A 15900-nucleotide genomic window follows, 5' to 3' on the forward strand; every position below is an offset into this window, starting at 1 on the left:
CGCATGCATGCCAGGCGAGTGTGCTACCGCTTGAGCCACATCCCCAGCCCTGTAATTTTTTTTTTTTTCTGAATACTTTTGATCCAGGTTTGTGCCTGGAACCAGTGACAAAGACTAAGTATTTTTTATATACCACAGGTTTGTTTGAATTTGTGAACTTAGAACCCTTTGATATGGATATGCTTGATTAATGAAGTGCTTATCTCAGCTGTTCAATTAAACCATGTGATACAATATTTGGACTTTCTCTAGCAACCCACTCTGGAGCATTATATCTAGCTTCCTTGATTTTAGATTTACTTTATTGTTTTTTTAAAACATTCTTTTTTGGGGGGGAAATAGAGTCATCTAATTTATAAAATAAGCTATTGCTTTAGTTTATATAATCTCGTGGGAACTTTTCAAAGGTATATTATTTCTTGAACACTAGGTGACAGAATGTAGGCCCCAAAATACTAACTTTGGAAAATTCTCTTCTTTATTAACTTACAGGTTTATTAACTTATTATTTACTGTAAGTAAATTTGTTACTTAAGTTGTAAGCTGTAAGAAGAAATTTGCCTTCCCTTGTTTCCTGTAATTTTTGTATTGAATTATGTAAAAGTTCTCGCTTAGCAAGAATCTTCTTTGTGAGTGATGAAGAGATTTCAACTGCTGTACTGTCAAATGTCCTTTAATCAACTTTAAAAAAATAATTCAAGCTTTAGTCATTGGCATGTTTCTATTTCCAGAAATATTTTACCAAAAAAATTTTAGACAGTACCACTGGGTTTGCTATGCCAATATTGTAATATTACAAGTTAGTTTTTGTAAAATTTCCTCAATGGGAAACTGGGAAGTTATCACCTTGTCCTTCTGGTACAATTTATTTGTCAGTGCTTTGACCTCGTTAGGTCTCCCATGATCTTGTCATCAAATCCAGGAAAAGAGTGAAACACAATCCCCTCCTGCAAAGCTGCATTCAGTCTTAGATGGGCTGACAAAAGCATGAGAAAGGGGAAAGTGTGAAGGTGGCTTTTTGTTTCTGAGTATATTTGGGAAGAACCCTTATGATTTGTTTGACATCCTTGAAACTGAAATTGGTAGAATGAGTAGTGCTTTTGTCCAGGGTAGGGGTTTCCTGAGCCACCTGTGAGCATCTTCATTGACTACTGCATAAGCCTCGGAAGTATCATAAGGCTTATTGATGTAGAGCTCAAGTTATTTTAATTGGAATAATAGTCTGCATAGTCAACGTGCCTGTTTTTGTTGTTCACTTTTGGCATTTGATTTAAAAAAATGGCATGGAATAAGGTAATACTTGAATCAGTTTCTCACCCAAGAGTAAACAGCATATATGAAAGGTTAACCTGTTGCTTAATATGAAATTGACCAGTCCTCTATATTTTATCTCAATCTTATTTGGTAACTAATTATTGATATCAGTGGAACTAGGACTTAAGATTACCTCATAGAATTGGTCCTTTATTTTTTCTGTTTATCTATGGAGGTTAGAAATTAAAACCTAATAGGATACTTAGAATTCATCTCATTTTACTTTTACACTTTTTAAAGTGAAAACAAAAATGTTTAAGCACAGGATATTAACTTGCCCAAAAGGAAATAAGGATTTACTCACATCGTTGTTCCTTGTTAGTGGCGACTCCCATGTCTTAAGGGACAGATAGTGCTTACTTGAGTTTGTTCCAGATCTTGAAGTGATCTGATAATGAAGATATTTTGTCAGTAAAGAATAGGTAATCACAGACAGGTCACCTGTGTGTAATAAACATACATTAAATGATGATTAGTAAATGTAAGTTTTAGTTGCATTTAGATTAATGAATAAGATTCACATTTAGAAGAAAAGATTTTTTTCTGTTGCTTATCTGTGAGCTCCTTTGTGCATCTTAGTCTGTTCTTTTTGGTCCCTTATTACATTTCATGTTTTCGTTTGTCTTCCCCACTAGACTCCACCTTTGAGCTGTTCGCTGCTGTTTCTAGCACATAGTAATTGATCGACTGTCAAGTTGGTTTATCCTGACTTACATGGTATGTGGGACACCTAGAGTATTATAAATACCTTATGTTTGAATATTTTCTTTTTTACAGTGAACAGAGTATCTGTCAGGCAAGAGCTGCTGTGATGGTTTATGATGATGCCAATAAGAAATGGGTGCCAGCCGGTGGCTCAACTGGGTTCAGCAGAGTTCATATATATCACCATACAGGCAACAATACATTCAGAGTGGTGGGCAGGAAGATTCAGGACCATCAGGTAAGAATCGATATATTTTTACTTTAAGATGATTTAATATACCTAAAAACTTAGTATATTCAGTTTAAAAAAAAAAAGTAGTGCTTCAAAAACTAATGAAAATACACTGTCTGGGAAAAACTGAATATAGGTTTGCCTCCTCACCCTTTCTACTTTTTACAAAACCTGAATTTAGATGAAGATTTGAATTAAATCCTATACAAACCTTCATTCAATCTTCTTGCCTTCCAACTAGCTAGTTTTTATAATCTAAAGTAAAATCAGAACAAACAAAAATGAAGGACTATTTAAGAAACAGAAAATATTGTTAAATTTATATATGATAGGGAAAAAATGGTAGATATTAAGGTTTCAATTCATACCTGGGATAATTCTCTACTCTGTATTTCCAAAAAACTAACTGGATTATCTGATTATGTGATTTCTTGGTCCCTAAGAGATCAGGAGCAATAGTGCGAGGGAAAGGTAGATAGGGTATTATTAGCATTAACTATATACCAATAGCAGCAAAAACTTTTATTTTAGATTTATAAAATACTTTTGGAAAAAAATTATTTTCCAAAGATGTTGGAATCAACAGATGTAAAAATTGTTCTGCTATACATGCAGGAAAAATAAAACAAATTTTCAATGCCCAGTTGAGGTGTTACTTAAAAAAGGTAGATCTCTAGGTTTGCCACTAGCATAGTGGTAGTAGAGTGTGTTAACAGATGCTATAGTACCTTGAGTTTTAGGATGGAAATTATGAACTGGAATAGCTAGGGACTTTGGTTTGTCATATGCATATGTAAGGTTTATGGGCCTATTAAATTTGGGCTGTGAAACTGAAATCTATGCAAAAAACTGGGATTCTCAGGGAGACTACATCCCATAAAAAGAAGACTAAGACAAATCCTTGCTATCAGGGCAGGGAGGCAAAGGAGTTTGTTTCGGTATGACCTGGTTTAGGAACTTTCCTTAGAAATGGAAACTACAACTTAACTCTCACAACTCCAGCTGAGAAATTATTAACAAACACCAGTTACAGATGTGAAACTGTTGGGACAACTGATAAAAGTAAATGCAGTGTACTCCTGGAGAGAAACTGTCACACCTAAAGTCAAGTCTACAGAAAACAACTTAATAAATTTACAGAATCTACTGATGAAGTACACAGACTATCTCAACCTGCCCCTTTTTCGACCTTCTCATGCTACCTTTTTTCCTTAGTTACTCTTCCTTCCCCTTTCACTCTTCTTTCTCCTCCTTAGTTTCTCTCCTTGCCGTTTGTACTCCAGTTTCCCTGCTGTGTTGCATGGCCTTCCTTTGGTGTCTCCCCAGTCTCTATACCAAGAGCCCCCTCTATCCCTTTGGCAGTTCAGGCAGTATCAAGTGTTTTTTTTCCCCTCTTTGTCTTTCCTTCAGCCCCATGTTTTGGTGGTGGATTGCATCAGACACAAGTCAAATACTGCGTAAAATGCTATTACAAAGAAAAAAATGAAAACTGTGTAATTAAAACTTTGTAGAAATTGATGAACATTTTTAAATACAGCATTCTGAATTAATAGCTGTAAAGGGTTAGTGAATAGATCATTTGTTAATACTAATGAATGGTCCTGAAAGTATGTTGACAGAAAAGAAAATGAATATTTAAAAATAAGTAGAAAAATATTTGTGTAAGCCAGGAAATTTCTATATGAAACAGTAAAAATTTGTAATTAAGCTGTTCTGTGACTTGGATTTTGACAAATAAGTGTTTCTTAAAATATTTGAAGTGCCAGGGATACAGCTTACTTGCCTAGTAGGTGAGAATCCCTGGGTTTGATCCCTAGCATGATCCAAAAAAAAAAAAAAAGAAATTAAAAGTCATGCTTCTAAATATTTGTGACTGTAAGATGAAGTCATTATGAGCACTAGGAAATATTTGGGAAATAATACTTGGACCTTAGTGATAAGCTACTACATATAGAAACTGTGGGACATCTAAGCTGTCCTTAGATAGACACAGCTTAACAAGAGATTCAGGAAGACAATTTGATAAAATTCACATCAATTCATAATAATTCTCAGCCAATTAATCATAAAAAGTTTTTTTAAGCTGATAATGTGGATAATATAAAGGTACAGCAAATATTTTATTGGATTGTGCAATGTTGAAAGCATTTCCATTAAACTGTGAATAAATTTAAGGTTTCAGCTTTAATCACTTTTCATTTAGTGTTGCAGAGGACCTTCTAGTTAATCTAGCAGTTCAAAGATGAAGAAATAGAAGGTTTAAGGATTGAAAGGAACAGCTGGCCTTATTATTCATCAATGATATAATTCTCCGTATAAAAAATATCCTAAGTATCTGCAGATAAATTATAAACACTAGAAAGATTGTTAAGCAGGGTTATTAGATACAAGACCAGTATTTAAAAATTAGTAACATTTTTGTATAGCTAGCAATTAGAAAATAAAATTTTATAAGAATGCTAGCTAAAATAATAAATGATAATGTACCCAAGAATAAATCTAATGATAATAGATTTCCTGTCATTTCAAGGTACATTGTTGCATCTCTTAAATGGTTGTTGCCAGTGGAAGCACATTGTTATAATTTACTAAAAACATCCAGTTTTTCTGTAGTAATCACTGTTTAAAAAGCCACCCACCATTTATTTGTAAAATGGAATATATTCAAATTATTTCATTTTCTGTTTAATGTTTATTAAGTTCTTAATATGTCTAGGTGCAATACCTAAGTTTTATATAAAGTTTCTGACCTTGAAAGATAATATTAAAGAATGTGAATGTTAAGTTTGTAAGCAAAGACATACTGTTAAATGTTTCAGTTTTGATAAATACAAATCATAGTACAGCAGAAGTATAAAAGAATCACCAGTGAGTAGAGAAGATTGGCAAAGGGGTCATGGGTCTTCATAGGCAAGAGTAATACTAAGCTAAGTCTCAAGGAACTAGGTGTTTGCTGCACTGCTTACTCTGTTATGGTCAGACTAAAAATGTAGGACAGAATATATCACATTCAGAGTCAGTCTCACTGGGTGTGAAGAAGCATGGAGCTTAAGTTTATGATGAAGTATGATCACATGCTTCATGGACATTTAAATCTTTAAGTGAAAACATGTACTTCCTCTTTAAAGATTACTTAAGTGTTATTACTTCTTAAAGGTTAGATGAATGAAACAACTGATTCAAATTAAACCATTTTTATGTTGGAAGAATTGAACCATTTACCTAATATAATTTGATTCTAGCAAAAAAATGTCTTTACCTATTTCTCACATTCAGATACAGAAAATTTAAAAACTTAAGTAGAGCCAATTTTCTGTCTTGTCTGCTGTTTTTAAGCTATTCACCCAATGGAATATAAATTTGCCATATAATGGGATTATTTTCCAATACTATGAAATTATGGTGGCTTTGGGTTTCTAGTAGCTAAGGATTTGTGGTCCCATCTCTGTATTTATAAAAACCACACAGTAAGAGGTCACTATATAGTTTTTATTGTGACAAAATATACATAACATTAAAATTACTATCTTAACCATTTTTAAGCATTCAGTGGCATTAAGTACATTCACATTGTTGAGCAGCCATCACCACCAGCCATCTCCCAACTTTTTTTTTATCACCTCAGACTGAAATACTGTTATCTATTAAGTAATAACATTGCATTTTCCCCTCCCCCATCCCCTAGTAACTACTTATTCTGTCTTTATAAATTTGACTCTTCTAGGTAATTAGTATAAATGGAAATATACCATATTTGTCCTTTTGTGTCTGGCTTATTTTACTTAATATCTTCAAGAGATTATTATGATTTAAAAATAAATTCAAGCTTGGGAATTGATGGGGAAGTTAATTTAGGTAGAACCTGTCTGAGTACTAAAGCAAAGGCATAGAATATTAAAAAGAAAAAAATCTATTTGGAGAGTTTATCTGGCAGTGAAGAATTATTGGTCCGTGATCTGACAGAATAAAGAGCCAGAGAAGTAAGCCCTGCTTTCTTCTGGCTAAGATCTCTGTTCTCCTAGAGACATAATGTAAGTTTTGAAAAAGGGGACTGAGGATAGAAGCAGTGTTTTGGAAGATTGACATCTGGGTCAAATATAACCAAAATTAGAGTTTAGGCTCTGCTAATAAAGTAGGGGGATTGTCTTAGTATTCTCTCAGGTCATGAACCCAGAAGCCCATACTGTAGGAAGAAGTTTGATTTAGAATTAGACTGATCTTTACAGGCACTAATTATTTCAATCACTGTATAGATAAAGATAATTTGAATCTGTTAGTTTTCTGAGCTGCCTGCCAGAAGCAAATGTAAGTCTCTCTGGAAAAATTTTAACATCATTGTAGGGCTCAAAATTTCTATATATTTGTCTATACCCAGTGTCTGACACTTAATCAAAATATCCAGGCATACAAAGAGACAAAAAGAACAATCATAGGATAGACCTACTGGGTAATGTAGTTAATGGTATTATCAGAAATGCTTTTTTTTTTTTTTTAACAAGATGTCCCAGAAGGCAACAATTTAAAATCAGATAATCAGTAATCATAACTAAATACAAAATTTCATGTAAACTTGCACTTCAAAATAAAATCAGACCCTTGCAACAGAATTGCCCAGGAGTTTTTTTCTTATATAAAAACAGTTAATATCACTTTGCAAAATGCATACAAAAATACAGTATTAAAAAAAAAAAAGACTCACCTCAGCATAATACCCAGTAGCTTATAAAACACAAGCTATTCAGGTGAGACATTAGTGACCTGTTCCCCACCTATCCTCCCAAGACAATTCCAGAAGTCAGTTGGCTCCTGAAAATCCAACTCCAGAAGGTAGAGGCTAGCTGTAAAACTTTCACTTGAATTCTGAGGCCAGGAAGCAAACTCACAAAGAAATCATTGTGTGGACTCTAGGTTTGGAAGTAGCAGCTGGTTTTACAGAGCCACAAATTGTGCTTTCCATTCTCCCACCCCCTTCTGGGCCGCAGAGGGCCTGGTTCTTCTCCCAAGACAGGCTTAGTGGTTTCTTGTGATTGCCAGCATGACACCTGCTGGGTTGGGTGACTTTCGCAGATTGGAGGCTGCACCTGAATTTCACTCAGAGCTACAGAGTCCAGTTGGGGCAAAATCCATCATGGTTGAGAGATGCCTGCGATTAAACAACTCAGTGATAGATGGGGTTTACAACAAATTAGAAAAGATTCAAAATAATTGGTGAACTGGAATATAGGTCAAAAGGAACTATTCAGACTGAAGGCAAGGCATCTAAGCAAAGATGGGATAACATTAAAAAAAAAACCTAAGATACTTATGGACTACTGAGAAAATGTATAATATATGTATAGGGTCCCAGAAGAAGAGGAAAGAATAAGACCAAAACAATAATCCAAGGGACAGTGAACAAAAATTTTAAAAGTGATGAAAGAACATCAGCTTAGAAATGCTATAAAACTTAAGTTTGATAAATACAAAGAAAACTGTGTGTGTGTGTGTGTGTGTGTATCCATCATATTAACCACTGTAAAGTACTTATAGCTTAAACTCTTTAAGAGAAGTCTATGAAAAAAAACTTTTTTGAGAAACAATAAGCTATCATATGGAATTGGGGATGCAGTTTAGTGGTTAGAGTGCTTGCGAGCATGCATGAGGTCCTGGGTTCAATCCACAGTATCTCCCCCAGCCTCCCCCCAAAAGGAATTAAAGAATAGGCAAGTAAAGCCAAGTAAAAAAGAAAAGCCAAACACATGGGCATCTCAAGAGATGTCAAAAAAACTCTTGATAACGTGCAGTCATGGTGAAAACTCATAGCTTTCAAGGAATCAGAGTACTTCCCAAGTCTGATTAAAATTATGTATAAAAGTATTATGTGAAAGATTATATTTAAGGGTGAATTTGAGAAAGTTTCCCCTCTAATATCAGTTCAGAGGAAAAGATACTTGATATCATTATGCCTTTTCAGTGTTGGATTTCAGTTCCTAGTCAGTGTATGAAGGTAAGAAAAGAATTAAAATATATAAGAATTGGAAAGCAAGAAATAAAGCTGATGGTTTTTTTGGATGACATGGTTATATAATTGTGGGGGGGACCTGAATATAATCATTAGTATTAATAGTAGATTAAAATAGTTAGAATTTATAAATAAATTAAGTTAATAGTAGATTAGAATTAATAAATATTTTAACAAAGCTGGGTACATTATCATTATGTAAAAATCTTCAGGTTATAATTTATCAGATACAAATTTATTAAATACAAAATAATTAGAGGGTGGTATATGATATTCATTAGTTAGATTAATTTTATGGTATTATAGATTGATCAGTTCTATCTTAATCAAAATCCCAAAAATTATTGGTGGAAATTGACAACCAGAGTATGAAATGAAAGCTTTACATGAAGAACTGAGAATAGCCAAAGTAATATTAAGGAATGAAATAAGAGAACAAACTTTAGTGGCCTTTGAAGTGGCATTAGGCACTATTGTGTTGGCAAAAAGTTAGGCATATTGACCATTAGGGCAAAATAGAGTCATAAGGACACTTGATTTATGAAAAATTAAGCCTGCAGCACAGTTACAGATGAATTGAATCAACTGGACAGCCATACTGAAACAAATAGGAACTTGAACCCTATGTCACATCATAGGCATAAATCAATTCCAGTTGGATTGGGATGCAAATGTGAAAGGTAAAACAATAGAGCTTATATAAGTTGGCATTACATTTTTATGACCTTGGGATTGAGAAACATTTCCTAACAGGACATAAACAAGTATTAATAATATAAAGGAAAAGATCACTATTTTGAACTGAATAGAAGTGAATAAATTCTGTTCATCAACACACTTCTAAGGGTGAAAAGGTAAGTCATGGAATGGAAAGAGATAATTTACCACAATGCAGAATGTACAAAATGCATGTACAAATCAATGAAGGAAAAGATAGACAACTCAGGAGAAAAATGGGCCAGAGATTTATTAATTTAAGCAAGTATTCACAAAAGAAGATATCTTGATAGTACAGGGAAAATACCTCATTGATAATCAGGGAAGCACAGGCTAAAACATAATAATAAAATAGTTGTACCTCAGAATTGCTAAAATAAAGTGCAGCTGGGGATGTGGCTCAAGCTGTAACGTGCTTGCCTGGTATGTGCGGGGCGCTAGGTTTGATCCTCAGCACCACATAAAAATAAAATAAAGATGTTGTGTCCATTGAAAACTGAAAAAAAAAAAAAGAATTGCTAAGATAAAAATTACCATAACTGGTGTGGCATGTTGAGTAGTACAAACTGTTGTATGTGGCTGTGAGAGTGAATTGATAACAACCAATTTAGAAAGCTACTTGGAGTTTTCTACTCAAGTTGAACATACATATGGCCTGTGCTAATTCTACCTCTGGGTATAGACCCATCAAAAATGTATGTTAGTGTATACCAAAAGACATTTAGTAGAATGTTCATAATATCATTGTTTGTAGTAACCCCAAACTACAAATAGTCCAAATGTTCATTAATGGGCAAATGAGTAAATAAACACAACTTATACGAAGGAATAACACATAAAGCAATGAAAATGAATGAAGCTTAACTGCATGCAACAAATGGGTGGTTCTTATAAAGGTTATTTTAAAGAAAAGGCAGATACATTTATCAAACATAATGTGTAACTGTTCTTGTATAAAATCAAAAAACCTGCAAAACTAGTGCATGATATTGAAATGTGATTAGTGCCCTTTTGGGGTTGGGCAGGAGTCTTTAAGGCCTTTCTGGTGTTAGTATTTTGTTTATATGTTTATATTACTTCAGTAAACAAAATAGAACTTATAACAAATGAGAGGAACAGATGTGCTTTTATTTTGCTGATATATACATATGTGTGTGTGTGTGTGTGTGTGTGTGTGTGTGTAATTTTTGGGGGGGAGGGTACCAGGGGTAGAACCCAAGGGGCACTCAACCACGGAGCCACATCCCCAGCCCTTTTTGTATTTTATTTACAGACAGGGTCTCACTAAGTTGCTTAGTTTCTCGCTGTTGCTGAGACTTGCTTTGAACTCTGGATCCTCCTGCCTCACCCTCCCAAGCTGCTGGATGTGGGCCACCACACCCGGCTGTTTTGTTGATTTATTTTTTAACCATCAGATGGATTAACTTCTGTCAGACTTAGAACTGAAAATTGCTTTGACTCTAGATTACTGTTTACCATTTTTGACAAGGTATATTAGGAATAAATTTGAGTGAGTATGTAGTTAGGATTTGTCTATCTCCTTGATTTTGCCAGTTATTAGCTTGATCTTTATAAATAATTATTGTCTTTTAGGTTGTGATAAATTGTGCCATTCCTAAAGGGTTGAAGTACAATCAAGCTACACAAACCTTTCACCAATGGCGAGATGCCAGGCAGGTGTATGGTCTCAACTTTGGCAGCAAAGAGGATGCCAATGTCTTCGCAAGTGCCATGATGCATGCCTTAGAAGTGTTAAATTCACAGGAAGCAGGTAAGGTATCTGTACTTTCCTTGTGTTCTTAAACTGAAGTGCTTTGGATACATTGAAGCAAATCTTTTTGTCAGCCTTTAAATGATATATTTATTTCAAGTAATTCTTGAATTTCTTTTATTTTCTACAAAAATGTGAACTTATGTGTTGACAGTAATAGTCTAGAAGGATGATCCTTTGTTTTTAACCTTCACATATGAAGCTATTTAGTTTGGTGACTCCTGCTGTAACAATTCAATTTTTATTGCTAGAACATGAAGTCATACAGTAGGAAAGAATAATGCATAATTATCTTTTTTTTTAACTTTTTTATGAGGAAACACACTTTTTCTGAAACATATTTTTTAAGCCACTACTGAGCCCATGAACTTCAAGTAGAACAAGTTCTCCTTCCTTGGAGATTAAAACCTAATTCCAAAAGTTATTTGAAGTTTGAGGAGTGCCCTCAGGTGGTACAAGCAGGGAATTGCATTTCTTCTGATGCTGCCTATTGCTTAGAAGATGTTTATGAATAATTCACTTAAAAACCTTAGGATTTAAAGCTGTATTTGTGTCATGGATAAGCTCAGTTTTGTTTGGTTTATGAAATAAAAAGAAATACACCAATGTGTGCTTATTTCTTTGGGGAAAATAGATTTTATAATTTGAAAAATGAATGTTACATTATAAAAACAATGCAAATGATTACTCTTTCCAGTATTGTGTGTTCAGTAATGATTCTAATCATATAACTCTGTTATGAGCAGAATTTATATCTTTTAATAGGAAGAGTTATTCAGACGAAAATTCGATATTTTGTGGAAGGTATAAAATTTTAAAATCTATTATAAATCTATTATAATATTATATTTATACCTTGCCTTATTCCAAAAAGGGGATTTAAACATTTAATTCGTGTGTTATAGTCTACTTCACATGTGACATTTAGAGCAAGAATTTTGGGATCTTACAGAAACTTTAATGTTGTTCTTCCTGTACATGAGGAAATCAATATCTATAGGTAACTTGTACCTTATCATGTTTTATTTATTTTGAGGAAATAAACCACTGGAACTCATTCTGATTTGTCTCTAGTTATTGAAAAGAGCATAGGAAAGTCTGTATTCTCTCTTGATAAGTCACTGCTTTTCTTGAAGGCATCAGTATTTTATTTTATCAATAAGAAAGTATAGAATTGCTTTTATTCACCTTAGTTTTACCATAGGGAAGAAGCTATAGTTGTGATTCTTAATATTTTATTAAATAGGTCAATTCCACAGTTCAGAAAATAAGTATGATAATATTTATGTTATCCATGTTTGACACAGACTACCATTATTTTTATTTCTGAGTTTTCAGATTGATATTAAGAATTAAATGTTGTTTAGCATAGTTCAAAAGAATGTTCATCTTGTTATTTTTTTTTAACCAAATGGAAAGGATTGTTTTTATCAGTGAATAGTCTCATAGTTTGCTTTCAAAGTGCAAATGATAATAATGCTGATCCTTTGTAATTGTCTTAATGTGAAAAGACTCAATTACATTCTTTCATTAAAATTTAATTTATTCTCTGGGGATTGAACCCAGAGAAGTTTAATCACTGAGCCTTATCCCAGGTCTTTTAAATTTTTCTTTCTTTTTTTTTTAATTTTGAGATGGGGTCTCCCTGAGTTGCTTAGAGTCTAAGATGTTGAAGCTGGCTTTGAATTTGGGATCCTCCTGCTTTGGCCTCCAGAGTTGCTGGGATTACAGGCCTGACTCAGTTATATTCTCTTGTCAACTCATTAAGAAACAATGTTTCACATATAGAAAGATTGGCAAAATAGGAGACTCACCCATCATTTCACTAGCTACAAAATCATTTTGGTCTGCCAAAAAGAAAAAAAAAATTAATAGAGTTCTTCTTAGTTGACTTTGATACTCTCTTTTCTGTCACAGTCTCAACCAATAATACTAGGGACTAAGGAAACAGAGATAATGGGGTTGGCACGTGCCTGTAATCCCAGTGGTTTAGGAGCCTGAGACAGGAGGATTTTTTTGCAAGTTCAAAGCCAGTCTCAACGACCTAGCAAGGCCCTAAGTAACTTAGTGAGACTCTTGTCTCTAAATAAAACATAAAAGGGGTTGGGGATGTGGCTCAGTGGTTAAGTGCCCCTTGGTTCAATCCCTTTTATCCCCCCCCCCCCAAAAAAAATAGAGGAAGATAATGATGGGAGGAGCTGGTCCATGTTAAACATCTCTGCACTGTGGATCAAGTCACTGGCAAACAAGCTTTTGATTCTTTAGTTTTTTCCACTGGAGAAAGCAAAACATTATAATGGTCAGTGTTCTAAATAGTCTGATATATTTAGGAAATCCCTGTTTTCATAAATTACTTTAAACATTAATTTCTTATTTTTTATGGTATTAATTGGCCCCAGAAGTAGGAACATGGAAAGAGGTTGATATTAAGAATCAGCAAGAGTGTCCTTGGAAAGGGTTATAGTTTCTTGTGCAGATTAAAGTAGAACATGTATGTTTCTTACTGCAGTATTATTATTTAGATTCCCTCCCATTCACTAAACAAACATACCAAATAATATCACTTCTCAGTATGCTCATATCTCCCCCTGCCAAAGCTGTTTGCATTGGGTTCCCAGCCAATTCCCTGCTGAAATTGTCTACTGTCTTTTTTTGCCAAAACCAAGTTGAAAAAGCTTAATTTGCATGTCTTTTCCCTAAACAAATAGCCCAATAAAACTGATGAGAAACAAAAGAATATACTCTTTCATAAAAGAAAAGCAACTACAGTCATCAGTCTTGCTTATTTTTTAATGTTTTACCACTTTTTTAAAAAACATTTTCCAGTATTTAATGTTTGTTTTTGTTTTATTTTAAGTGTTGTCAGTATTAACTACTGTCGTTGTGATTTCCAGACTTTTAAAAGTTGTGGACACCTTTGTTAAAACAAAATCTTTTGCTGAAGCTTGGTGTATAAATGCAACCACTCCCTCCCCTACAAAGGTGTTTTTCTGATTAATGTAGAGTTTAGGCCCACTGCCACGAAGGTGCCTACCTGTATGGTTCATTAGAGGAGGATATGACAATTATCCATTTTTCTTGGCAAAACCAACAATCACACAATCATACTTTCCTCTTCCCCTCTCCCATCTCCCAAGTCCTCTAAATCCTCAATTTCTTTTAAGTTAAGGAAAAGCATCTTCCTTTGAGTCTAGTTGTTGAGACCTTTACAAGATGCTGTGTGTGTGTGTGTGTGTGTGTGTGTGTGTGAGAGAGAGAGAGAGAGAGAGAGAGAGAGAGAGAGATCATTTTTTATGAAAAGGGTGGGTGGCAGAATGTTTTTCTTTATTTTGTTTTTAACATGGTGTGCAATTATCTAATATACTGGAAAGTACAGGAGGTGCTAAATACAGTGAGTTATATTTGGAATTTAAAAAAAAACATCACATGTACTAACATTTTTGAAAAAGAGCTGAATTAATGCTCTTCCTTTTAGACCAAATGATACAGTATATCTTTTCTCCAATGGAAGTTGATTCCATTTTAAACAATTGTACTATTCAGACTGATAATTTCATTTGTATTATTTATCATGTACATCTTTAATTTTTTGTAGATAATAGTTATGGGTTATGTAAAACTGCATTGTCAGTCCTTATGATGATTGTTGGAGATAAATTCGCACAATGTTTTATTTTATAAAAGGCCTAAATCATTTAGAAATGGGAATACTTTTTAGATCCATTTTTTTTTAAAGAAAATGATATACATAGCTAGAAAGATTATTCTGCTTTTGTTCTACTCAGTCTAGATGAAGCAAAGCTTTCCAGAAGGAAAACCTTAAAATACCATTAGCTAAAAGACAACTTTTGCTAGATTTATTTTTCTATTTTTTGTCAATGAGAGCACAGTCAAAGATGTTTCCTTATGATTAAAATTTTTATCAGATTTTATAATAAGTATTGAGACTTCATTCTTTTTTTTTTTCTCCTTTAGTGGTAATTTGGTCTGATGTTCCTTCCAGTGTGAGTGTTTATGTGACTTTTATTGTCAGAATTATTTAAACTCTTGGTAATATGTTTGGAATTAATTGGATTTTAAAATCTCAAGAAGTTTCTAGAAATAGTTTGTGTATAGTAGTAATCTTATTTTCCAGTCTTTTAGATTGATGATATTCATGGGAGCAGTATCATGCTTCTGTCACGAAAAATGCCATCAGCTAACAGGTTTTGGATATAAGTTCTGTGGTAGGCACTGGAATGATACTAACATGATAAAGTCTATCCCTTCCCTTCCACAACTTCATAACTGGGCTGGAGCTAGCTAGAAAGAAGGCCAGCAAAATTAGGATGCAGTCTGTGAATGGAGTATGAAGAAAGGCTTTTGGCATACCAAAGAAAATTCTAGAGCAAGGGAAAGCTTTGAGGATAAGATGTTTGAGCTGTTATTTGAAAAAGGATTAGACCTCATCAGTGATAAAGCATTTTAGAAAGACTTGGATACATGAGAATGTGGAACAGTTGGGAAACAACAGATAAACTATGTTGTGGTTTGGCCCTGAAAGATTATATGGTGTGAATCCCAAAAGAAACGACTGGAAAGGTTGTGAAGGGCTATTGTTCTTGCCGAGTAGTAGTATGAATTTTATCATAAGGAATCATTGAAGAGTGTTCAATGAATGTTTGATATGATCAGGTTTGTGTTTTAGGACAAGTGTGATGGACTGGTTCCACTGCCAAGTTACATCATGAAAACCAATTGTGATGATATTGGTGACATGGTAGAGAGACAAAAGGAACAGAGTGAAGAGGAAGTGACCAAATTTTACTTTGTGCCTCCTCTGTCTATGAAGGCGTTGTTCTAGCCTTTTGCATGCATCCTCAGTTAGTCAGTTTCTTCTTACCATGTCAATAAGATGTAATGCCAAGAAAGAGAATATTTTGAGATGACAACTATGTGTAACAATTTGGGTCACTGGTGAAGGATGGTACCATTAACCAGAGTAGAGAGGAAGTGAGTGGGAAATGGCTGTAGAGGAAGTATTTATGGTGAATAACAAATTTGGTTTTTGATACACTGTACTTGGGGTACATTGTTAATATGGCCTTTATGAAATTATATAAATTTGTATCTGGAAAAGATTCATTGCAAAGATAACCTTGGATGGTATTTTTTGCTTTC

The 15900-nt window shown here is 33.8% G+C and overlaps 1 protein-coding gene across 6 annotated transcripts in view; it reads left to right on the forward strand.

The window, feature by feature from the left end:
* The window catches only part of Enah (ENAH actin regulator), a 146044-nt gene that overhangs the window by 73346 nt on the left and 56798 nt on the right, over positions 1 to 15900 (forward strand). For all 6 annotated transcript variants that reach the window (XM_026405725.2, XM_026405726.2, XM_026405728.2 and 3 more), the window contains exons 2-3: positions 2092 to 2257; positions 10563 to 10740. In XM_026405725.2, the coding sequence (XP_026261510.2) occupies positions 2092 to 2257; positions 10563 to 10740 (344 nt within the window). The remainder of the gene's footprint in view (positions 1 to 2091; positions 2258 to 10562; positions 10741 to 15900) is intronic.

Source organism: Urocitellus parryii, chromosome 9 (genome assembly GCF_045843805.1).
Source record: "Urocitellus parryii isolate mUroPar1 chromosome 9, mUroPar1.hap1, whole genome shotgun sequence".
Lineage (NCBI taxonomy): Eukaryota > Metazoa > Chordata > Mammalia > Rodentia > Sciuridae > Urocitellus > Urocitellus parryii.